Source organism: Biomphalaria glabrata, chromosome 4 (assembly GCF_947242115.1).
Source record: "Biomphalaria glabrata chromosome 4, xgBioGlab47.1, whole genome shotgun sequence".
In the NCBI taxonomy this organism is placed as follows: Eukaryota; Metazoa; Mollusca; class Gastropoda; family Planorbidae; genus Biomphalaria; species Biomphalaria glabrata.
Genome location: NC_074714.1, coordinates 11,407,212 through 11,433,799, shown reverse-complemented (window position 1 = coordinate 11,433,799; position 26,588 = coordinate 11,407,212). Strand labels below are relative to the sequence as shown.

At 36.5% G+C, this 26,588-nt stretch overlaps 1 protein-coding gene across 2 annotated transcripts in view; it reads left to right on the top strand.

The window, feature by feature from the left end:
* LOC106058718 (forkhead box protein G1-like) overlaps positions 1 to 21,762 on the top strand; it is a 33,170-nt gene extending 11,408 nt beyond the window's left edge. Inside the window, exons 2-4 of one of the 2 annotated variants that reach the window (XM_013216209.2) lie at positions 4,693 to 4,946; positions 7,610 to 7,834; positions 20,036 to 21,762. In XM_013216209.2, the coding sequence (XP_013071663.2) occupies positions 4,693 to 4,946; positions 7,610 to 7,829 (474 nt within the window). In that variant the 3' untranslated portion in view covers positions 7,830 to 7,834; positions 20,036 to 21,762. Of the gene's footprint in view, positions 1 to 4,692; positions 4,947 to 7,600; positions 7,835 to 20,035 lie in introns of both variants that reach the window. The other variant, XM_013216208.2, reaches the window with a different exon arrangement.
* The last annotated feature ends 4,826 nt before the right edge of the window (positions 21,763 to 26,588 follow it).

The following is a 26,588-nucleotide window of genomic DNA, read 5'->3' as shown; positions in this document are numbered from 1 at the left end:
TGAATGATTTGTGAAACCTATTTACCAGAACTCATTATGGAAACATTTTTGTAATGACGGAAATGATTGAGAGATTGGGAAACGACTAGCAAGAGTTGCTTTAATGCTCTGTAAGTTCTAAGTGTCACTGTACATTTGACTAGAAATGACGTGCGCCTACAGTCTAGAAAAACCGCAGTTCATGTCGTGTCGTTTTCCATTGCACCTGCTGTGTACGACTATTGGACTATTAGTGGCTGGGAAGAAAGTCTTAACAATGTAACTTCTCAAATGGTTTCGTTCAGACATTTAATATTGAAGTTAGTATATTTATTATGGTTTTAGAACGAAGCCTCAGGTGATGCGAAATCTCTAGGAGGTTATAGGGTGAAACATGGACTTTTTAACATTGCTGCACTGTTCACTTATAGACTTACACATGGACTTTTTAACATTGGTGCACTGTTCACTTATAGACTTACACATGGACTTTTTAACATTGGTGCACTGTTCACTTATAGACTTAAACATGGACTTTTTAACATTGGTGCACTGTTCACTTATAGACTTAAACATGGACTTTTTAACATTGGTGCACTGTTCACTTATAGACTTACACATGGACTTTTTAACATTGCTGCACTGTTCACTTATAGACTTACACATGGACTTTTTAACATTGGTGCACTGTTCACTTATAGACTTACACATGGACTTTTTAACATTGGTGCACTGTTCACTTATAGACTTAAACATGGACTTTTTAACATTGGTGCACTGTTCACTTATAGACTTAAACATGGACTTTTTAACATTGGTGCACTGTTCACTTATAGACTTAAACATGGACTTTTTAACATTGGTGCACTGTTCACTTATAGACTTAAACATGGACTTTTTAACATTGGTGCACTGTTCACTTATAGACTTAAACATGGACTTTTTAACATTGGTGCACTGTTCACTTATAGACTTAAACATGGACTTTTTAACATTGGTGCACTGTTCACTTATAGACTTAAACATGGACTTTTTAACATTGGTGCACTGTTCACTTATAGACTTAAACATGGACTTTTTAACATTGGTGCACTGTTCACTTATAGAATTAAACATGGACTTTTTAACATTGGTGCACTGTTCACTTATAGACTTACACATGGACTTTTTAACATTGGTGCACTGTTCACTTATAGAATTAAACATGGACTTTTTAACATTGGTGCACTGTTCACTTATAGACTTACACATGGACTTTTTAACATTGGTGCACTGTTCACTTATAGACTTACACATGGCGCGTTAGTATTGTAAAGAAAGATTCCAACAAATAAATTTTTGGACAATATTAATGTTTGGATAATGAAACACGTTTAAACCAATTTTAACGGTCGACCTCGAGTGTTCACAATGTGGCCAACTAGTTGAGATTTTTTTTAAAAATTATATATGTATATACCATGGCATTTAAAACAAAATTTTTAGAGTTGTTTTCGAAATAAAATTTATATGTAAATACATCTACATACGACAATGGCTCGATTAAGAGTCTAAGATGTCATTGTTGTTACTTGTTCAGCTCTGAGCCTTTTAATCTGAAAAGTATACTTTTTAAATTTATTCGTAAGTGAACGATCTTAATTTGTTGTGTAGCTCCTCTGATCATCACCTCTCTTACCCCCCCCCCCCTTAACTTTTTCTTTTGTTTCTTGCGTCTGGTGTCTTTGTATTAAACTAGGAACATGAATTTCATTTTTTTCAAGACTGCAAGAATCAAAACAAGGTGGTAGCTAATATTTACGTGGAGGTCAGACCAAACACACTAAACTGTCTTGTATTTCATTGCCTTCCAGTCCAAAGATTAAGGATGAATGCAATATTTTACATAGCTAAGCAAATCCAGTTGCGTTCTGCGTATTTTTTTCAGCATACAGTGCAGACCAAGCCGTTGTCCGCTGGCAGTCTACTCAAGATTTCTGTCCGTCTTCTGAGACTGTCTTCAATGAGGACTTTTCTTTGAGTCTCAAATGTGTGACCCGCAGCTTTTGTGACAGCTCTCAAACTGTCTCTTTCGGAGGCCATCTGCTGCCAGCTATTTTCCTCTATGCCAGTGAAGGCGAAATGGCGCCTGAGTTGGTTTTTATAGCGCTTACGGGGGGAACCTCTATTAAGCTCGCCAAAGAAGATCGCCTTTAGTATGAGGTCGTATCAGACTTGGGATAGGTGTTTGACCCAGCACAACTGCCGAAAGGTAATAGGCTACTGTCCACATCGGCCTCTAACAAAACTTAGTTATTTGTAATGTAGTCTTGCCAGCGTATGCCTGTTATGGTGCGAAGAGACTTTGATGGAAGCGTGATAGGACCCCAAATGCCTTCGAGAGATCACCCAGGTCTTGAAGCCATAAAAAAAAAAGGGTGGTGAGAATCACTGCTTTATTAACATTGATTTTGGTTGCTAGGTGAAGAGACCTATTCCGCTATACTCTCAAAAGCGCTGTTGGTCTTAGCGAGACGGTTGTCTATTTTTTCTAGACAATGTGGCATCGTTGGACACTGTGCTTCTCAGGTACGGGTATGGTTGACAACATTATGGAGGTACAGTCACACAAATACGTGTTCTACGAGATGAACCATTGTTGAAGGACGCCAACAAAAGCAAAGAATGTAAAAAACAAAAAAAAAAACAAAAACAAAAAAAAAAAAGGCTACAAAGACAGTTTGTGTGAAGACACAAACTCATTTTCGCCCCCCTAAGTGGTCCACCCAGGCAGGTAAAAAGGCAGGTTTCAATATTTTCAGAAAGGACATCAGACTGAAATTCTATCTAAGACAAATGACAGAGAAGAATGGAGAAAGAAGGTTGACGGATCTTGTGTGGTGCCCCAAAGTCCAGCAGTGCAGCAGGATAGGTGAAAGTGAATGTGAAGTTAGATGTGAACCACTCCTAACTAATGTCTTATAATGAATATATAATTGCTATAATTGTTTTGTAAAGGGACAATCTCTTATTCCTCAAGGAAAAAACATTTCTGTAAAACATAAAAAAAAAAAAAAGACCTTAGTGCTATTTTGATAGATGCCCTCTCGACAGTTCACGAGATAATATGTAAAACTACTTATTAATTATATGCATACTTAATAGATTTTTTCTCTTAAAGAAAAAAATAAACATATTTTATGTAAATGTAGTAGTCAATATAAAGAACTTATTTAATACAAATGTAACAAAAATATTTTTTTGACAAAAAATCTAAAACCATTTGCATAAATGTGTTCAAAATATGGCAAATAGTAATACTAAAGAGCCTTCAATGTTTGTTACTATTAATAGTGAATAGTTCAAAAGTGGTGTATTTTTATGAAAAAACTGTTTGCAAAAGGGATTTAAAAAATTAGATTTTTCGCTTTCAGAAAAGAAAAAAGTAGCCATTGAATCAGAACTTTGAATGGTCTAAAATATTATGATGTCGGATTTTCACTATCTTTTCTAGTTTACGAGATCTAAATGGGACGGACGGACAGTCATTCCACACAAAACTAAAAGCGTCTTTTCCCCATTTCTGGGGCCGCTAAAAAAAACCACCAAAACATGTTGCTGAAAGAGTGTTTATTGAGATTTTAACTTTTATTTAAAATTAAATGTAAATAATTTAATGACTTGGATTAGTTTGATGAGTGCTATGAGTGTATTTATGTCAGTTCTCACGATTTGATTTCTGCTGACTTTCATTACGGCACTGAATTCACGTTGTACTTAATGAAGAACAAAATCTTCTGTACAATGCAAGATATAAATTTGGAATATGCTTTTGTTTGTCCGCGCATATTCAAATGAAGATTTTCGTCAAATCTTTGAGGTCGTCACTGAATAGTACGTGATAGACATGTTAAACAATATTGAAAAGCCAGTTTATTAATAAAATCTCGTACTCTGGCGGTATACGAAGCAGGACGTTTTGGCGCCGCCGTTTTTGCGCCGCCGTTTTGGCTCCGCCGTTTTGGCGCGAAGGTCGTTTTGGCGCAAGCCGTTTTGGCGACGGGACGTTTTGGCGCGAAATACATTATGTACGTTTATTGTATTATTTCTTTTAAAAGAATTATTCATATCTATGTTTTGCATGAGTGTTTGTGTTAAGACATATTTTCCACGTACTAAATGTAAATGTGTGTTTGTTTTTCACATCATTTTCTTTAATAAACATTTTGGCTTGTGTATGTGTGTTTATTAAGAGGCACACTTTTATTTTTAAAAAGTTTTTTAAGATATTACTTTAAAATTAAAAACAAAATGAAACGATGATAGACTAAAAATTGATGCAATTATTTGTTTACATTAACGTTGGTTTGTTTAATGACTGTATGGTATCTCCAACTATACATACCAAACACTTGCTAATAATAAGTAAAAATATAATACATGTGCCATGTTTCTCAAAAGACTTTAAGTTGCCTAAGTCGCTGGAATTCAAGGGTTCATTAAAAAAAAAAACTACGTGCTTATTAAATTATCGTCAAATGATATCTCGCGCCAAAACGTCCTGTCGCCAAAACGGCTCGCGCCAAAACGTCCCATCGCCAAAACGGCGAGGCCAAATCGGCGTCGCCAAAACGGTGGCGCCAAAACGTCACGTACCGGGCGGTATATATAGGCCTATATATATTTATATATATATAAATAAAAGTAAATGCATTTTTTCCCCATCATTAACAGGCTGGACGATGTGAGGACGGGAAGGGCAACTATTGGGCCATCCATCCGGCCAACATCCAGGACTTTATGCGCGGAGACTTCCGTCAGAGGCGGCGCTCCAGAAGACGTGGGAGGAAGAAGGAGTGCGACATTAGCATGTACCACATGCCCAACACGTACCTACAGTCAACGGCGGCGCCTCTTGGGTCGGGCATGGCCTTTAACCCAGCGGCACTCAGTTCGCTGTACTCACCGTACACAGAGGCGGAGAGGCGGTAAGTTTGAGTTTTGTGAACTTACTACATTTCTTATAGAGAGATAACAACTTTTGAAATCTTTAAACAAATATTCAGTTTGAAATTGAACAAGTGAAATGAAAGAGCAATATGAAAATGTACCTTAAACAGTCTGAAACAGTCGAGAAATACAAACAAATGTTGCTATAGGGAGAAACAAACAATTGTTGATCTTATCTTATCTTATGTAATATAGACGTTATTTCAAAAAATTACGTCCTACGCGTCATGCATTTAGTCATGCATATTAACCAATGACTTAAATTCTGCCATGTCACTGGTTTTCCTGGCTAGCTCAGGCAACCCATTCCATGCTCTAATAGCACTAGGGAAGAAGGAGTATTTGTACAAATTTGTCCTAGCATATGGGATGAGGAATGTGCCTTTATCTTTGTTTTGATGTAGTAGGTTTATTGGGCTTTAGCCACAGTCTCTAGGTAGCTAATCCAATCTACCCTCACACACATATTGGATAAAAAAAGCTTGAATTATAATTTTAATGAAGAAAATAAACTTAATTTTTAGTAAAAAAAAATATCTACCAGCTTCCAATGTCAGTGCAGTAATAGACAAAATACATATTTTATGACCAGATTTTAAATGACTTGTAAACATTTCTGTCGACTTACTTAAATCTAGGTGATTGCCTCCATGTCATCAGACACTCTCTTCTTTTATATGCCGCATATGCAGTATATCTTTCTAAAAATAGCTACATGTATTACATCGGTCAACACACACACACACACACACATATATATATATTTACAGTTACAACGATCTACTTCTGTTTATAATTAATACTAAAAACTAATAATACGCTAGAACAAACTCGTACAAATGCTCCTTCTTCCCTAGTGCCATTAGAGGATGGAATGGGTTGCCTGAATCAGCCAGGTAAACCAACGACTTAGCAGAATTGATTAACATGCGTGACTAGATCGACACTTGAAATGCGTAGGACGTAATTAAATTCTACTTTGAAGTAACGTCTGTAATATATAAGATAAGAAGATAATTACACTTGACTTTAAAGAGTGGTAAAAAGTCTAACAACGAAGTCCTGTGCTGGAACAAATTCGGACTACAACCCTGGTTCCGGTAGGTTTAAGACAGAAGCGCTGGTAATGTGGCACGTTGTTCTAAAACTGATTATTGAAATTTTTGAAACACAAAAATAAAATTATTTCCGAAAAGTGGTCATAACTTGCCACCATTCAGCGGCTATACGTAGAATATCGATCACGATATTTCTTTAGTATCAATATAAAAAAAATCGCTTTCATACAAAAAAAATATTTGGCTTTGATTTCAATGTCTCAAAGCGTAGCAGTTGATCTTCGTATCCGGTTGTCTCTACTACAGATAGTTAGTGGCCTTTTTGTTTTCAGTAAGTTTGAAGTCACAGAGTAAAAGTCTAATGCTACCTCCATATTGAAATTATCCTGTACTAGCCATATGTTACCCGCGGCCCGCGGGTCTTAATTTGCGTATCACTGTCGATCTAAATCCATTTTTTCAAATAAAAACATTTGCTTGTTGGCCAACATATATTTCATTAAAATGTGAAATGAATAGACTTTATTTTGTATGTTCATGTGTTACAGTAGAAAGTAGATCTATCATCTTTGAATTAGATCTAGAGTTTGAGATAGATCTAGAGTTAAATATTGGCTTGGATAGAGTTCGTTGGAACTATTAAAATGTATGTCAACACGGCTTCGCAGATATAACGAAGGAATGTATGAAAAATGCTTTAGAAAAACAAATTTGAATGTTAATTTGATTAAAATATGGAATGACTGGACTATAATTAGTATGTTCATGTGTTAAAGTATAAAACTATCTTTGTGAAGAGAAGTTCAATCATATTAGAGTTGAATTAGAGTTTTAGACCTAGGAATAGAGAGATGTGTAACATTTCGCGTATTGTGTAATGAAAGAATGTTAGTCTGGAATTCTAAATTCGCAGATATAAGGAACGAATTTATGTAAAAATGTATTTGAAAGACACATTTGAAGCTTAATTTTATTAAATAATGAAATCAATAGACTATATTTTGTAATTTTCATGTGTCAAAGTAAACAACTATCTGTGCAAAGTGTAGTTCTTAAAATTAGATCTAGATCTAGATCCTTTCGATCTTCTCTCATGTAAACATGGTAAACATGGCCTAGATCCATGAAATAGAAATACCTTCATAGAGTTGGGCAAGTTTTTTTTGAGGGTCTTAAGTTTGTTTAAGGGCTACTATACATACGTGATGGTTCCAGTTAGTACCCGAGGAAGATTTATGCCAAGTATTTTCAAGAATGGTGAAACGGTTTTGATTTCTATGCGTAACATACATACATACATACATACGCCGTTCTGCTTTATATTATAGATTACAAAGAGAAGAGTTAATATAATTGTATTCTTCAGTTCTAAAAAGTGTAATTATTCTTAGCAACACTTTCTTTGCTTCACATATATCTTATTAGAAGTACATCTGTATAAGCATATCTTATTAGAAGTATAGCTATATAAAAAAAAGAATATATTATTAGAAGTATAGCTGTATAAGAATATCTTATTAGAAGTATATCTGTATAAGAAGATTGAAATTCTAAATGAGACTTCATATCCCCAGGGCCTACAGACTTGACGAGGCGCTCCTCAGACAGAGCATGGGCAACCCGTTCGTCAAGTGGTACCCACCCGGGGTGTCCAGCCCCACGTACGCCGGGTCCACCTCACCGCCTGCTTGTGGTTCAGGGATGTACACCACCAACGCCACAGGCACCCAGTGGACGCAGTCGTACAACGACACGTCATCACAGCCCATGTACCCGCCCTTGAATACGACCTTCACCAGGTAGAACAGGTAATGGAACTCAGATTTTTTTAGTCTTATCTTATCTTATATTATAAGATACCAAAAAAAAAAAAAAAGATGATTACGTCCTGCGCGTCATGCATCTAGTCACGCATGTTAACATATGACTTAAATTCTGCCAAGTCACTGTTTTTTTTCTGGCTGGCTCAGGCAACCCATTCCATACTCTAATAGCACTTGAAAGGAAGGAGCATTTGTGCATTCTTGTTGTTCTATGAGTAACTTATCTTGATATTTAAAACTTTTTGAAGTGTTAAAGCCTTCAGTGTTTAGTGTAGATTGTTGACTAAGGTCATGTTTAGGTAACTACACCAACTGTATGTTGAAGCTCAGGAGTCAGAACACAACGAAGCAACAACAATAAGTTGATAAGGCGTTGCTAAAGTTCATAATATTTAACCCTTCAAAGACCAAAGGGATAAGTCCAATGTCATCGTTGTCGCTCAAAAAAAATATTTCTAAAACACTGGAAAATAATACAAGCGATCAGTCAAGACGTTACTTATCAACTAACTTGTATTTCATTTCTAGTGTCAAGTCCTCTTTATATATATATATATACAATTACGTTACAAACACTGCTAAGTCTCACTAGTAAAAAACAACAACAAAAAAACAAGGTTACAAAGACAGTTTGTGTGGAAACACAAACTCAAAATCGGCCCCCGAAGTGTTCCACCCAGGCAGGAAAAAAGGCAGGTTTCCATATTTGGAGAAGAATGTCGGTATTAAATTCTATCAGAAGTGGTTTGCCCAGGCAGGTAAAAAGGCAGGTTTCAATATTTTCAGAAAGAATATCATAATTAAAATGTATCAATTGCAAATGAAAGAGAAGAATGGAGAAAGAAGGTTGACAGATTCTGTGTGGTGCCCCAAAGGTCCAGCAGACCAAGGGATAGGTGAAAGTGAATGTGAAGTTAGATGTGAACCTGGCCTAACTTATGTCTTATAATGAATTGATCTAATTGTTTTTTAAAGGGTCAATCTCTTATTCAAAGCCTAAAGAAAAAAAAAAACATTTCCATAAAAAAAATAAATAATTTCTTTAGTTTTTTATTGTACAGTATGTGTTGTATTGTGCAGTTCACGCGATAATATGAAAAACTACTTATTAATTGTTGTTTTAAATTATGTCCAACTTATTTGCATAGTAAATAGATTTTTTCTATTTAAAAAAAGTTATTTTTTTTGTGTGTATATCTAGTATTTAGTATGACATAAATATTTAACTTAGCAATAAAATTGTAAAAAAAAAATAGTTTGACCAAAAATCAAAAACAATTTGCATACATGTGCTAGAAGATGGTAGGTTTGTGCTCCCTTACTAAAAAGCCTCCAGTGTTTGTTACTATTAATAGTGAATAGTTGTAAAAATGGTATATTTTCATGAAAAAACTGCTTGCATAATTGATTAAAAAAATTAGATTTTTCGCTTTCAGAAAAGAAAAAAGTAGCCGATGCACCAGAACTTCGAATGATCTTAAATATCATGATGTCGGATTCTCATTTTCTCTTCTAGTTTCTGAGATCTAAACGGGACGGACAGATGGACAGACAGGCCACACAAAACTAATAGCGTCTTTTTCGGGGGTCGCTAAAAACACAATAAACAAAACCAAAAAAATACGCGCCAACTCTTCGCTCTAACAATTCGTAAGTTATGCACCTAACGGGGATGCAAGTAAATGTTTTCCAAAGTTTACCATCCAAAGACTACACCGACAGCGATGCTCAGTCTTACTCGGCCAGCGGGCCATTTTAATTTCCGGCACTCGTGTCGCAGGCCACATCAATGAAAAAGAAAAAAAAAGACACTATTTCTTTGTTAAAAATTTGAAATCCTTGAATTACTTACATTAATTCATGAGAAGTTTATCATAAACCAACTTTTAAATATTAGATTGTATAAATGAGACGGCTAGCAGGAGCACTGAATCTAGAATCATAGGTTCATGACATGATTACGTAACATTCGACCGATTCATCATGTTTGTAATAATCTTACTTTTAATCATACGTCTGACACCATCAGTAGTCACTCCAAATAACTTCTGCCATGGAAGAGAAAAAACCTTTGTGCTAGAGGAAAACTATTTTGACTGGACTTCGATAGTGGTGGTTCCATGAATGCTCTTCACAGCTACGAACTGCTGTTTGTGCCGCGAATAAATATCAAGATCTTGAGCAATATCAGATATGTCGGTAGACTCGTCAGTGGTAATGTGGAAACATATCGAAATCTGCTAAGTTTTGAATGTAGATATTTACCCCTATCTTTCAATCGCCTTGTAATTGTCAGGAGAAAGGTTGAAAACTGTAACAGTTCTCTTCTTCTCAGTTCTCATTTCTACCATCACCGCTAACAAGCACTTTTTCTAGCATTCACCGTCGGAAAATGGCTTCCTTTCTTTACTTACAATGGTAGTAGTAGCTAGTCTTACAGACGACTCATTTTCTTTTCTCTTTTTTTGGTAAATATTCTCTTCAATCCTCCAATCTAGGTGTAATCTAACAATCGCGTCTCAAACCAAGAATGCCGCCTAGTTTATTTACGTCATTTATAAAGCTGTTTAATGTTATGTTCTTTATTACAAAAAATGTTGTTGTTTTTTCTATCGGCACCAATCCATAAAGTGAGAACCTAAAGGAGGAAAAGATTTTTTTTGTTTCATCCTTTTATTTTTGTTTGTTTGTTTATGGAGAGAGGATTTTCTCCACTTTATGCCGATGGAATTGCGTCGTGGGCCGGAAGTGGCCTGCGGGCAGTATTTTGGACATCACTGGTGTACACCATAATCATTCAACCCATGGGTTATCTCTATCTTTCAATTATTTTGGACACTCTAAAATGTAAAATAAAAAAAAAAATGTACTTGGTCACGTGATATGCGCGTCGGCCTATCATCGCCATGGTCCTGAGATGTACCATTCCCACTGCTTGTTTCGATTTAGACAAGATTCGTCTATTTGAGAGCAACATTATACACAAATGGACTAAAATATGTGGCTGTTCACACGGATGTATATATAGATATTTAGGCTTTTTTTTTGGTTAAGATGTCCAAATTTAAATGTCAATTTATAGCATTTCATATTTTGAATGAGTTGCAATCTTGGTTTTAACTAGTACCCCATTTCATAACTTACGATCTATATGGTAGATGATGTCATCTGCTATTTTGGACAACTAAGGGCAGGGTGTCATGTGGCCAGCACAACGACCAACGGCTTTTTTCCCCCCTCAACTAAAGTCATTAGAGTTAAGTGTCATAGTAAGCCTCAACGCTGACCTGCGACGTCACAACCTATGGGCAATGGTCTGACCTCACGTGACTTGGCAACGAGCTATTGGTCTCCTCTCTAAAAGCTAGCTGTACTAATTCATTGCGTGCAGGACTTACTGTATGTATATCAAACCAAAAGATCTACATGTACTCGTGGTCTCGGTGGGGTTGTTTAAAGGTTGTCTATACCATTCAAAAACAAAGTTTATGAAAATAATACTAGCAGTTCTCCTGTTTTCTGTCTAGTTTCACGTGTCCAAACTTCTCGATTCTAATGACACAGTACCCCCCCCCCCCCCACCAAAAAAAAAAAAAAAAAAAGTAAAGTTCTTCTTTCAGACTTTGCGATCTATAGGGCTGATAATATTAAGGTCATCTGTTTCTTTGTCCAACGGTTAACGAGCAGGGTGTCATGTGACCAGCATAACAACGAAATACCAGCAGCAGCAGGAAGGGTTTGATCTCAGGATGGTGATGATAGCCCTGCGCGCATATCACGCGACCAGGCACAAATACCTAATCAAAATTGTACATTTAGGTGTCCGAAATAATTGAAATCATAGAGGTGACCAATGGAGATCGACAGTTTACGATACTTGCTTTGTGTGGCAAGAGGGTTAATGATTGTGGTGTAGACCAGTGATACCCAATGATTGTGGTGTAGACCAGTGATGCCCAATGATTGTGGTGTAGACCAGTGATACCCAATGATTGTGGTGTAGACCAGTGATACCCAATGATTGTGGTGTAGACCAGTGATGCCCAATGATTGTGGTGTAGACCAGTGATGCCCAATGATTGTGGTGTAGACCAGTGATGCCCAATGATTGTGATGTAGACCAGTGATGCCCAATGATTGTGGTGTAGACCAGTGATGCCCAATGATTGTGGTGTAGACCAGTGATGCCCAATGATTGTGGTGTAGACCAGTGATGCCCAATGATTGTGGTGTAGACCAGTGATGCCCAATGATTGTGGTGTAGACCAGTGATGCCCAATGATTGTGGTGTAGACCAGCTATTTGTTAAATAATTCTTATCTGTGATCAACTGACCTTTTTTTTTTTTAATTTTTTTTTTCTTTCAATCAATATCTGAACAATCGACTAACTCTATGTCTGATGCAGGAAGCAATTATTACTTTTTCTGTTCCTATTATTATTGTTCCAAAAGTTATTTACACCTATTTGTTCTTCATCAGTACTATGTTTTTTTTATCCTCTATTGTCTTGGTCGATCTTTTTATGAATCACTTCTGTTCCAGTGACTATTAGCTAATTTTGAAAGGGGAAAACTAATTTTATGGGTTGGACGTAAGCGTTAGCCCAAAGCTAGATCGGACATTTTAGTACAGGTGGTCTAATCTTACATTCCTTGAACCGACACATTTCTATGAACATTTCGACGACCTTGGTAAGAGATCGTTTTTAAGCCCACTCCTTTAGCACACACACACACTCACACGCGTGCACACACACACACACACAAGTAGTGTCTGTGACAGACTCAGGAGCGTGTCAAGTGTTTTATCACATCATTTAATGACAGGAACAAAGAAAAGCCTCGTATGACCTGCCCATCAAGGGCTCTCTAGATGTGTTTCATGCGCAAGATTGCCCCGCCTAGCAGTCGTAGTCTGGAGATCGAGGCCTGGTGACAAAAAAAAAATTAATATGAGTTTTGTGTAGTCTGTCTGTCCACCTGTCACGTTAAATTCTTTAAAAAAACTCACATTTTTGAAAGCCCATTTTACCATATTTTGTCGGTTGCTAAAGTTAGGTGCAAAAGTTACTTTCGCCTTCTAAAAATGAACCAATTTGGTTTTAATATGAAGTAGAAAAAAAATTTAGTCTTCCAAAAACATTTTTTAAAGACACTTGAAACAAGACCTTTATAGAATTCTACCACAGTAATTTTTTTATTCTGATAACAATTAATAGATATTTGTCTTTTATTAGAGGGATACAAGGTTTGGATTAGTCATGTAAATAAATTTGTAATAGATCGTAACTAAAAATAATAAATCTGTGCCATAGGAAATATTTTGTATTTTGTTTAGCGCTATTTCATGCTTTTAGTTTTCTCAATGCGCTATGATCCTATCACTTGTCTGGGCCAGTTGCAAAGGGCTGGGGAGAAAGAAGGGGGTATCTGTGTTAATGTTACCGTGATAGCTTTTTAAATGTGAATTATTTTTAAAAAGTTATAAGACTTTCGTTCGAACTCAGGGCTCAAGCTAATACATTAACCACTTTGCCAGCGAAGAGCTTATAAAAATAAAAGGTTTCATAGCTATCTATTGCTCGTTTCGAACTTTCAAGCGATGGCCCTACCCTCTTCACAAAGTATAAAGGGAACTAATTCAAATTATACAATTTCTTTCCCTTGTTCGATACCAAACATAATAATTCATTACCAATAGTAACAAAAAATAAGGTAAATTTTGCTTGTTTTACCTAACCTTTAGAGAGTACCTTAGATGGAAAGGTAACCAAAGAAGTAAAACGTAAAGTTGAAGACATTGATTCGTGGACAAGAAGTGATCACTTGAGTACCAATGAGCATTGCCTGAAGTACCATCAGTGATACGCGTAGCACAATTAAAGGAGCTCTGTTTTGGATTAGTCTTGTTCAAGAAAAATTTTTTGACTCTCAATATTTGGATAAAAAATCTTAACAAAAGTTTAATTCTATTAGTTTAAAATACGACAGTTTAAATTTCAAAAACCTGAAAATCGCCAGTCAGATTCAAAGTTTTAAAAACCAAACTACCAGATGAACCAAGCAACGATTCGAACATGTGGCTTAAACCCCCCTCACCCCGTCCCAACCAAACAATGAATGTGACGTTTTGAAACTAAGATTGTTATCTTCGGAAGCCATTCAGTTTTGAGAAAGGCTTAAGATAAGAAAACTTTTTTTTTTTCTCTCTCCACGTCTCAATTCTGCGTTGTTTGCCATCACGGACCAACTTATTAGCTCAATGGTAGACAAACTTATTTTTTTTTTCTGAATCATATAGTTAAGTAAATCGCCGTAACATCTGTCATAATCCCCAGCTAATGAAAGCCAAAGAATCGTAGCAGGGCAGGGAAAGAACTCTGTCAGTGTTAAGCCCCAAGGGAGAACAACATTGCGTTGACAACTGCACAAAATTCTGAAGCTTGTCTTCCCCTGGGGTTTGTGTGGGTGACGTCCTGGCCCTGGACGAGGCTAACAGACGAGGGCATTCGTTGGAGTAATCGAGTCACGTCTTATTTGCTTGGAGCTAGTTAACTTGCTCCAGTACAGCTGTTCTAAAGAAACTTTGTCAAAAAGAGTTCTTCAATTATTTTGTTATCAATAGACAGTCCTATGTGTCAGTCATCTATAGACATTTTCCTGAATCTAATGATAAAGTTAGCTTGTTTTATTTTTTAAATATTCGTGGAATTTTTCAACAAATATTCTAACTTTAAATGCCCTTACCTTCTATGCTGCAAATGACTTGCCGGCGTGTAAGGTGAAGGCCTGATTAAATACGCAGTACCCAGTTTCATATATTTCTATTGAATGACTATATCTCTTGCCGAATTTAGTGTGGCTCGTACACCACTGTGGTGGCAGTATTAATGAAGAACTATGGTTATCTATATATTTATAGATGTATAACAGGGGCTAATAGAGTTGGTTATAACAGAATAAATATAGAAGGTATCAATCATTTTGAACCGCCATGAATCTTTATTCCCATAATGTTTTGTTATCTTTTGAAAGAACCATCTTTTTTGTTCTTTCCTTTTGATTTCTTTAGTTCTAACTACTTTATGGACTGGGTGATTTTTTTAAATTTAATTCTGGTCTTCCCTAGTTTAGTATAACATTGACTAATTGGTGTTTCAAAACCTTTTCTTTCTATCCTAGTTTAACATGACATTGGTGTTTGTAAACTTATTGTTTCTATCTAAGTTTAACATGACATTGGTGTTTCAAAACCTTTTCTTTCTATCCAAGTTTAACATGGCATTGGTGTTTGTAAACTTATTGTTTCTATCTAAGTTTAACATGACATTGGTGTTTCAAAACCTTTTCTTTCTATCCAAGTTTAACATGACGACACCGGTGCATCTATGCCCCTCTTTCAATTATCCTTTCTGTGGGATGGTCTTTACATTTACCCATATGGATATTCACCTAGCACATACACACGATAGTTGAGTGAATGAGCTGTTATGACGTCACAAGTAGCTGTTCGAGAGCTGCCAGATAGGAGTCTAGGCGTTGTCTCTGATAGTCGAGGCAGTGGTATGCGCTGAGCCTGTTAGAAGATATGGCAGAGGAAGTCGATAGGGCACTTCATATTTTTTGTTATGACCTCAGCGTATCTGGCTGTCAGTGATACGTCTGTTTACGAACTGGGAGTTTATGCAAATGATGTGTTAAGTAGTTCATAAAGCTATCACCATAAGTGGGACCATTAACAGTTTTTGGTTGATATCACAACTAAGATTGTCCAAACTTAGCATTTAAAACTGTAGATGTTTAAAAAACTTTATATCAAATTATGCGCAACTAGTAACAAAATATGGTGGGCCAATTAATCTGGTTAATATTACTTTATTATTAACTAGCCGGGCATTACCCGAGGCCTGCGGGCCTTAGTTTGTGTATTACTAATATAGTGGATTGGATTTAGATCTATGTCAAACTTATCTAATGTTTTTCTCTTTCGCCACGAAAATAAAAGTAGGCCAAGTGAATGGGATACAAAGTGCAATTAAAACGGGTTTACCCAATTTGTTAATTGAAGGGGATAAAGTACTTCAGGAAATCTAAATTCGCAGATATAAGGAACGAATTTATGTAAAAATCCTTTTGAATTAGATCTATATCTAGATCCTATCGATTATGTCTCTGTAAACATGTCCTAGATCCATGAAATAGTAACACTTTGATAGAGTTGGGCTACTCTACTTTTTTTTTAAGGGTCTTAAGTTTGTTTTAGGGCTATTATACATACGTCACGGTTCCAGTTAGTACCCAAGGAACATTTATGCCAAGTTTTATCAAAATTGGTTAAACTCTTTTGATTTCTATGCGGGACATACACCCATACATACATACATACATACGCCTTACTTTCTGCTTTATTGTATAGATATTTATTTCTCTCTCGCCATCACGTTTAAGCTTGGACATTTGTTGCAAGGTTGAGGGTGTACAGTTAAACGTATTCCAGAGACTAAATTACCTTCACTTTCACCTGTCCCTTAGTCAGTTGGATCGTTAGGGCACCACTCAAGATCAGTTGACTGTCATTCTCAATTCCTCTCTGTCTTTGGCCTTTGATAGAATCTCTTTCAATGACAGGACCTCTATATTGTCTTCCCACAACTTTACCTGTCTGTCTGTTCTTCTTTTTCCTGGGTTTGTTCCCTGAAGGAACGTCTTTGCGAGACTAAATGTGTAATGTAAAATGTTTAATACGTAAATATAATGTATGCAAATAAATGTCTATTTTCTAATTTTCTAATTGCTAAGGCTATATCAACTCAAAATGGTCTGTCTGTCTGGTACAAACTTTGTACACGTTATTTCTCCCACTTCCTATTCTCGGACCAAGTTGAAACTTTGCAGAAATATTCATTGTCCCAAACAAAACAGGAATCAGTTTAAAAAAAACAACTATCCAATCAATTAATTAATTAATGGTGACTAATTAGTTTTGTTTGACACAAAAGAAAATTAGGTATTACAATATAGAGAGATGGCTGTAAATTTGCAGTTCTTTCCCTTATTTAATTTGTTTAAAAGTATTCTTTATATGCTGTAGTTACATTTTATATCCATCTATCATTCCCCTGCTTTCAAAGCCTTGACCCAGAACGTTATAATCATTCAAAAGCCCATCAGGTATTATTTCTAAAAACAAAATGAATGTAGCGAAAATTATCAAATATAAAAATAACAATCAAAATGTTACAAATACTTTTACAAAAACAAAGCTGTTATTGAGGGAAGGAATAGAACCGTTCAATCGATTCCATTAGCTATTACAAGGTTTATCTCCCATTTTCTGTACAAAAAAAAATACAATTAATTGATTAACTAATTGGTTAATTTTTTTTTTATTGATTCATTTGTTGTCATCGACAATGAATAACTTAAAAAGTTCAACTTGATCCGACTATGTAAAGTTGAGAAATAATGTAAAAGAATCAACGTAGACATACAGACGAAGAGAGTTAATGTACGCTCAGTGAAAATGAACTTAAAGAAGAACATTTTAAAGAAGTTTCTTAAAATAAGCCGTGATATAAACAATCGTCATCATCATCATCATTCCTTTACGTTACGCATGGAACTTAGAGCCTCAGTAAAAACACGCCACTCTCCACGGTCTCTTGCTAGTTTTTCAATGGCTTCCCAACTCTTTCCAGTCCTCTCGGCTTCATCCAGTATACTGCGTCGCCACATTCTTTTTGGTCTTCCTCTACGCCTTGTTCCCTGGGGGGTTCCACTCTAAGGCCTGTCTAGCTCTGTTGTTGGTATCTTTTCTAAGGGTGTGACCAATCTCCACTTCCTCTCTAAGATCTGCATCTCTATTTTGTTCTGTCCACTCATCTCCCACAGTTTGGTGTTTTCTATTTTGTCGTACCAGTGTATTTTAAAGACATTTCTCAGACATCTGTTGATGAAGGTCTGTACATTTTTTGTTGTTGTCGCTTCAGTTACTCTTCATGTTTCAGAACCATACAGTAGGACCGCCTTGACATTAGACTTAAGATTCTTATTTTAGTCTTGTTAGAGATTTGGTGAGATTTCCAGGTTAGTTTAAGGCGTGTAAATGTCTGACGCGCTAGATTTATAAGACGTTTAATGTCTTCATCTGTTCCTCTTGAAACACTGACCACACTCCCAAGGTATATAAAACTATCTACTTGGTCAATGGTCTGAGAATCCAGTTCTATGTCTCCAATTTGTTTGTTGTTTACTTTAGGTACTTGTCTTTCTTTTTTTTTTTTATATAAACAATGATTCAAAGTAATAAAGAGAGTTTGTCCAATCGGAAAGAAGGCTATGCCTTTTGGATGAATGTCAGCTAGTAGGGCCGACAATGTTTGAGGACTCTAGAAATCCTTCACTTTCACTTTAAAACAGGAACTTTAGTTGGATACGTTAAGTAGTGAAAGCCTCATCACCCCTCCCCCCACCCGGTCCCTTCCTGCTACCTACTCCAAACGTGACATGTTACCAGAACATCGACACAACGGAGGTATCTGTCACAATGTGACAAGATAAGTCACAGCTGATGACACTGGCAGGTGAACCGTTTGTGTCAATACTGACCAATTACTCCCCACCCCACCCCCAGCGACAACGACAACCTCCACACGAAGAGGTAGCTGCTGCCCCGCGCTCGTAGAAAAAGAGGGGTGGGTAAGGGAGGGGAAGGGAGGCATTGGAATGTCCGAGAAGTCGCAGACACGCACGCAACTGATTGCCTGCATGCGCTGACCGCTGATCTGTGTTTGGCTAAAGTCATCGGAGACTGACCACAGCGATAAGTTAGAGTGACCTAAATGATCAGGGATTGTGTGTGTGTGGGGGGGGGGGAGGGAGGTGAAAGAGATAGGAGAGAGTGAAAGAGGTCAAACATTTTGATACAGCGGCGTGGACGTTAACAGAAATGACGTTCCTGGTGTAAGCAGCATCGCACATTGTCTCAGTTAGTTCTAGTTTGTAAAATTGTTGTCAAATGGTTTACATGTTTCTTCAGATTCGGAAGATAATTATTTCCTAGCCTCGCGCAGGACGACAAGTGATAGCAGCGGACAGGGTTCGAACCCGGGACATTTCAGACAACAGAACAACAGTCCCAGAGCGTATACGATACGACCAAGAAGCCAGTTAAAATGCAAATATTTAACATAAATCAAGTTCGAAGTAACTAAGTCTATGAAGGATAGAATGTTACAGATTATTCGATTTAGACCTACTTATAGATAATGATTGTGCAAACACTGTAATCTGCTTTTGGTTTTTATTTTGATTTTTTAAGATCTGACAGTCATATTTTTAAGAAGACTAAATAATTATATATAAAAAAGCAAGTATTGTCAAAATGTGTAAGGATTTAGTGAAACTTAAAGGCGTAAATAAATGGAAGAGATACAGATAAACAAAAACTACATAGATAACGTATACTATCAATAGCCTGTACTGCGATTACATAAAAAAAAATAGATTTGTATATTTTTATGTCAATTTCCCATATGGCTCTTTAAAACTGTGGAATCCTGTTTATAGGACCTGCTGGTTATTAGGACCAAAAAATTCGCTTACAAATGTGTAATTAGTCACATTCGACTGTAGACCCATCTCTGAAATGTAGTTTTCATGCTGAGATTGAGAACATATTGAATCATTTGCAGGCCAGAATATGTACAAACTATTTGCATACTATCAATTTTTATTCTTTTCTTAATAATAGTATTAAAACTGAGATCTGTTCTTTTGCCCGTTAATTTAGGAGCGCTGTTTCAACATCTGCTTATTGCAGCGAGCCTTATTTAAACAGTTTTAAGTAGTTTTAACTGCCTCGACTAGAATCAAGAAGTCTCTTCAGAATTTCGATAAAAAAATAACGCATATCTGTGGAGTGGTATTTAGCAAAGTGGCTGATAAGATTGTGACAATTACAGGGCTTGTCAATTTAATTACACCCACCCCATTATTTTTCTGTTGGTTACGCCCTGTCTTTCAGTCTCAAGCTGGCACATTATCTTTATAGAAACGTTCATATAAGACTATGCGATTAGTAGATATATGAATATAACATTTATATCATATTTTATATTATACTTTACTTTTTTAATTAATCTGAACATTGTCAAGGCCTAAACTAATGTCTTTTTTTTCCCCAGGTCTAGTGATGTAGACTCTCAGCACTCACACGAATTCCTTTGTCGTTCTTTGCCACTCTGGTCAATCTAGAGGGCGTAGCTGTAATGGATTAGTCTATAACGACGAATGATATAATGAACTAAAGAAGGCGCAGAATGTGTCAGAAAGATTTGAGTATTTCTCTCAACTGTAGGATGGATTGATCCGCAAAAACACAATCGCACAAAGCTGATGCTGATTCAAAGCTGGTAGATTGCATAAACGAACAGAAATACGAGTTTTTAAAGGTATAGAATAAACTACAACTCTTGACATTATAAAATAGATCCACGGTGTAGCTTCATGCTTGTAGCTTTAAAAATCTCCAAATAATAGATTGGAAATGTTTTATAGACATGTATTTATAATCTCTGCATTAACTAGAAAAAATATTCAAAATCAATCAAACCAATAAAGTGTCAAACTTTTAGCAGTCGATAACTCTAAATTACCGCTGTTGATAGCTTCAGGCTCATGGGAGCAGACGGCTAAATGCAACAATTTGCTTGTTCAATCATTTCGTAATATCGGGATCAGAGTCTTTTTTCTGGCGGATGTCCTTCAAGTTTAATCATTAATTCCTTAATTGACCTCCAGATGTCCACTCTCTGGTATCACTTCCGGAGTAAATGGCCACTCCACTTCTCACTCCAGATTTAATCAATGGAACTCTTCAGAGTCAGGAGTTAACAGAAAAGCTCAAACTCGGCGTTGTTTCAGTTCCAAGTTTTATTTGAGAAAATGACATCTTCAACGTAAACTTAACGTGTCAATGGACACCAACAAAAATGCTGTAACCTCAGATCTGTATTTGTATATTTAATATTGTTAGTCCGCTAGGACACACTTTGTATATATTTAATTAACTCTTTAAGTTTTGTTGTAGATTTTTTTTTATGAAGTAAACTTTTAGTGCTAATGTAATGCCATATAGTGATTGTAATTAAATAAATAAAAATTATTGTAATGTAATGGATGTACTGTAATGAATGCAATGTATTGAAAGCAATAAATTTAATAAGTGTAATGAATGCAATGTAATGGATAATGTATAATGAATGTAATGAATATGTGTACTTAATGTTATGAATGTAATGTAATGAATGCAAAGAATGTAATATAATGAATGTAATGTAATGTAATGAACAGGCTGTTTCCAGAGATGTTAAAAAAAAAAACCGCTGTTTAAAAACACGAACTTTAATTCTGCCGACTGCTTTGAAGACAGGCGGGTGGGAGTTGGGTGGGGCTTTGTCCAGAGTCCAGACCCTCCTTACCTTGAAGACATAATAGAATGCCAAGTATGCCCTGATCAGGGAACATGCCTTTGAAAGAGCGGGCTGATATCATACATGACCATATGATGGTGGCCTGGTCGTGTATTCTACGCTCTTCGGTCTGTGTTCACGATAGGTTTGGGTTTGAACACCCTTCCTGTAGGAAGTTTGAGCCAGGACGTAATACTCTGAAATAAACGCCTAAAACTTGTCAAGTTGGACTTTTATGTTGACTAAATTCTCCCCTTTTTTTAAGAACAGTTCGAGCCTGGTAAAGAGAATAAAATGGATTATGAACAAATTATAATGATACTAATCAGCAATCTGGTTGGAGAGTATTCAATGACAGTTTGTTGGTTGCACGAGGCTTGACGCCCACATACTTTTGTATATAGCTAAAGATGCCATTTTAAATAAATGCAATACAATGACATTTGTGTTTCTTTAAAACGTCAAGATTGTTAATTTTTGTTAATAATAGCCAACTATTGGATGTATTACAGTAGCCATTAAAAACAAGGATGAATGATATAAAAACAGGTTTCAATCGTTCTTCTTTTGTTGCAGTGTTATCTTAATTACTTACTTCTTTATTCTTGTCCAGACTTTGCAGTGTTAGATTTAGAAGCTCCTAAATTAATTTGTTTGATAACAGTTAAATATGGGTATTGTTGTCCACCACAACGACTTGATTTTTTCTCCAGATAATTTCTTTTTTTTTTTTTAACTCTGCAGGAACAGAGCAATATAAAAATAAAGTCAGTTACTCCAACTAAGACATTAGTCCATAACATTCAAATCAGCATCGCTACAATTCACTTTTAGACCACTATGGTATTTCTAGGTTGATAAAAAAATTAAAAAAAATAAATGACAAATATCGCAGTTTGTAAAATGTTCAAAAGTGAGTTGTTGTTTTTTATACCCCAATAACTTCCTTTCTTTTTCTCCTTTGTAATGGCCAGTCTAACAGTTGGCTATTTAAAGAGTAGTACCTGTTGCCTGGAAGATGTCTGTACTTTGCTTACCCACTTCAAGTAAACAATCGCTTGCCAACTTTTAAAAACGACCAGAAAAACAAGGAAGACAACCTCATTCCCATATTCTAAAGAGTCATTTCTTATGACACCAAGCACAAATTTGAGTCTTCAATTCAACACATGTGTGAAGGCGTTTTTGTTCAGAATGAAATCTTTCAGTTTTAGAGATCCACCATAAAGATATTATTAATTGGCTTTTAAATACTAAAAAAAGAAATATTTCTTTTCATAAATATAATTTGTGATTATACGCATAAAAAAGTAACTTTTGCCATCATAAAGTTTTAGAGTTTTGCGTTTTCCTTTGTCGAATATTTAGCAATCTGTTTAATTTTGTTTTACAAAATCTATTCTTATCAATTTCTTAATAATATTTTTTCTCAACATTGTTTCAGTGGTGTAGCTAGGGTGGGGGGGGGGATTAGAAAATCCCCCCGCGCCCCCACTTAAGGGAGGCCCCCAAATTAGTATTTTTTTTTACATTAAGTATTAAATATTACGCAAAATGCAGGGGCCCCCCAAGGAGATCAAGCCTCCCCCGGGCCCCCATATGATGGCTGTTCCTAGCTACGCCACTACATTGTTTTCAGTCTTACTATTTTTTTTAGACTATTTTATTGTTTTCTTTATTTTGTTGTTCCCCCAAGCTCTCACGACACACTGAATTGCACGCGGACTAAAAGATTACTCTGAAACTCTGTAATCTGCTTTGAATTTGTCGTCTTTGTGTTCAGACTAAGTCAAGGGAAAGTCAGTGATTTTGATTTGTGTTCAAAACTTGGCGAAGCCTCACCTGGCCCATACACTCAGACAAGAGATTTGATCAATACAACATACAGGCCTTTCAGAATCTATCCGCATGATTGCTGTTGATAGGAGCTATTTGAAGACTAGTTTGGCTCTAACTCTATAACACTTCAATAGCAAACCATAACACTTCAATAGAAAGAAGATAAATGATTTGCTTTTTTCGGAAATGGTTCTTGACAAGTTTGAGTGTTTCAATGTCTTCGTCCCCGCACCTTTTAGATTTAACAGCGTCCAGGATCTAAACAATCTTTCGAGAAATCAGCACACTTATATACCGAGAGTTTTGTTAATAATGCATTTCGAAATAAATTGTAACGCTTTGTGTATTGATATGGTGTTGAGGTATTTTCCCCTAATTAAATTTTGTATTTTTGGGGAAGGTTAGAAAAGAACTTATTATTCAAATTAAGTCTAAGAATATTTATAAATGTAAATTATTTACGTGGCAATTTAAGCAAAAAGTTAAATAGAAGTGAGGCTCAAGAGTAAATGAATTTTCTGGGTGAAAAGGGTAGAGGTCGAACCTACACTATAGAGGTTGGTTATTAATAAAGCTTCCTTCCTTTTTATTCGTTGAATTTTTGTTTGCATGCAAAAACATTCGCACCTCTTTTAGTTAATATTTTATGTCGAAAGTGAAATGTATAAAAATAGTCTCTGTTTTTTTGTGTACAACGCATTACAATCTTTTAAAAATAAATTCAATCATAGAATTTAATAGATAGCTTTTTAAAAAAAAAAAATTCATTTCACTATACCAAATACTCCTGAAAAAAAAAAACTTTATAGAAACTCATTCATTTTATCTGCATTTATAGGGTCGTTAGACTGTCTAAATATAGGCTCCACTATGTATTTATATATCCGCCAATAGATCTGGCGCGGATATATTATTTTTTTTTTATTCTCGGTGGTGAAGGTTAGGGTGCTAGGGCGGCCGTACCTTATCTTCCACCCCGGGACCCAATGTTTTGTTTGGGGGAGTGTGTGAGGGCGGCGAAGGAAGTGGGGCCGTCCAATTCGCTGAGATTCCAAGGGAGCTAAGGCGAAGGAGGAATTTATTTTAAGCCTCATGTCCGCTACGGTCGCCTGGGCTTATCGAAAGTGGCCCCTAATAGAAGCAATGGGCTAGAGTTGCAGAAGCCAGGGTACATTATCAGGCTCTGCAGACGACAGTGGGTACTGGGGGAGGGGAATGGTGGACAGGGTAGGGGGGATAAATGCGATTTGGAGAAATGTAGGAAAACCTGAGACTCGGGTGCGATATTTATTATAAATAGCTCAGGGGTGACAAACTGTAGATTCGAAGGAGGGGTTTAAGAGTTACCTGCGCTTTAGTTACCAGAACAGATGGACGCAGTTTTAAAAAAATTGCTTCTCCATGGGAAAATGTCTGAGGTGCATGCAGGAGTAATGCTCCAGAGAGAAAGGGAAATGTCAGATTAGAGAGGTGCTCAAGACGTCACAAATCACGTGGTGCTAGCAGATGGGGGTCCACATGTGGACTAAAACAATAGGGACGTTAATGAATTCTGTGGCAAGAAAAAAACCGCCAAAATAAAAATAAAAGGTGTTAATGATTTAGGGCTATGTTATGCATTTATAAAAAGTTGTTTTATAGCTTTGTCTCGTGTGTGCACTAATTGTATAGCTTGCTCATAGCGCTCTGATCCTATCTAATTGAAAGAGATCGATAGAAACTGTTTAAATATCCAGCACGGGATTTCAATAAAAGGAGGCCCTGTGCAGGAAATTGTTATTATAGTAAATTAACTGCTCATGAGGATGTATTGATATTTGACACAAAATAGTCATGAATTAGATAGTGCAAAGTCCACACTAAACATACACCTGCACTCCAGAGTGGTATTATACCCCGACACGGTTCAGAAGAGATTTTGAGTTTATCACTGAATAGCACACCCTCATAAACAACAATTCCGAGATAATATCACAACTCTCAACTGGCTTCTCAATAGCTCTCTAAAATATAGACAGAGGACAAGGTCTTTGCAGCAAGCTATACGATACACGTAATGAAGACCAACTTACCGAGACGTTACCGATGGACGTCGCAGACCAGAACACGACCAGGGGGAACTAACAACACAGCCCCATCTCCAAGCAAGAGGGATGCAGGTGAATGAATAAGAATAAAAGAACTTAAAGTGAGGTCACTTGCAGCTACAAGTATCACGGAAAACAAACTTGTGCTAAAGTGTCCCAAGGGAATGAACTCGAGCTGCAGACGACAGAGTTACTTTCTCCTCGTAATGTTACACCCAGGGGTCTCTTGTTGCCAACTACATAGCATTGGCTGTACATTTATTAAAGCCAAGAAATAATCACGCCATTTGGAACCAGAGTTGTCGAGTTTTGAGTTTATTGTGTCATGTTGCAGAGGAGTAATCAGATGAGGGGTGGGGGGGGGCAGGATGACCAGGCGCCACCCTCAGGGGGGCTTCACACACAGCCTTTATTTTGATGTTCATGGAAAATGGGGAGGTGCCAATAAAGTACCTTGCCCCGGGCTCACGTATTACTCACTACGCCTCTGTGTTGCACAGTGTTTAATGAGCGCTACGCCTCTGTGTTGCACAGTGTTTAATGAGCGCTACGCCTCTGTGTTGCACAGTGTTTAATGAGCGCTACGCCTCTGTGTTGCACAGTGTTTAATGAGCGCTATGCCTCTGTGTTGCACAGTGTTTAATGAGCGCTACGCCTCTGTGTTGCACAGTGTTTAATGAGCGCTACGCCTCTGTGTTGCACAGTGTTTAATTAGCGCTACGCCTCTGTGTTGCACAGTGTTTAATGAGCGCTACGCCTCTGTGTTGCACAGTGTTTAATGAGCGCTATGCCTCTGTGTTGCACAGTGTTTAATGAGCGCTACGCCTCTGTGTTGCACAGTGTTTAATGAGCGCTACGCCTCTGTGTTGCACAGTGTTTAATGAGTGCTTGTTAGAGAGTCGTCGAAATATTTGTACTTTAGCATATCAATATTTTCAGTACGTTGAGTAGGCCTAACTAGCAGGGGCAGATTTAGTGGGCGGCTTCCCAGGGCTTCAGAAACAACAAAAATTACATCTTCTTTTACCAATCCAAGGACACACAATTTTGAATATAATGTCTTGATATTGATCTGAGTACACTATCACACAATATGATCAATAATATTTGTTATTCTTGTTTATGCTACATTATAACACATTGAAAGTGAATATTATAAGTTCTATTTCTTTAAAAAAAAAAAAAAAAGCATAATTTTAGTTTTCGAAATATTAGTAAGTACAATAAGTACATTAAAACAAAAAATTAAAAGCTACGAAAGAGGATAGAAATAGGGCATCTACTTAGATTCCTAACCGATCAGTTCGGAAAAGTCGTGCAATAGCATTAGATTTGCCAAC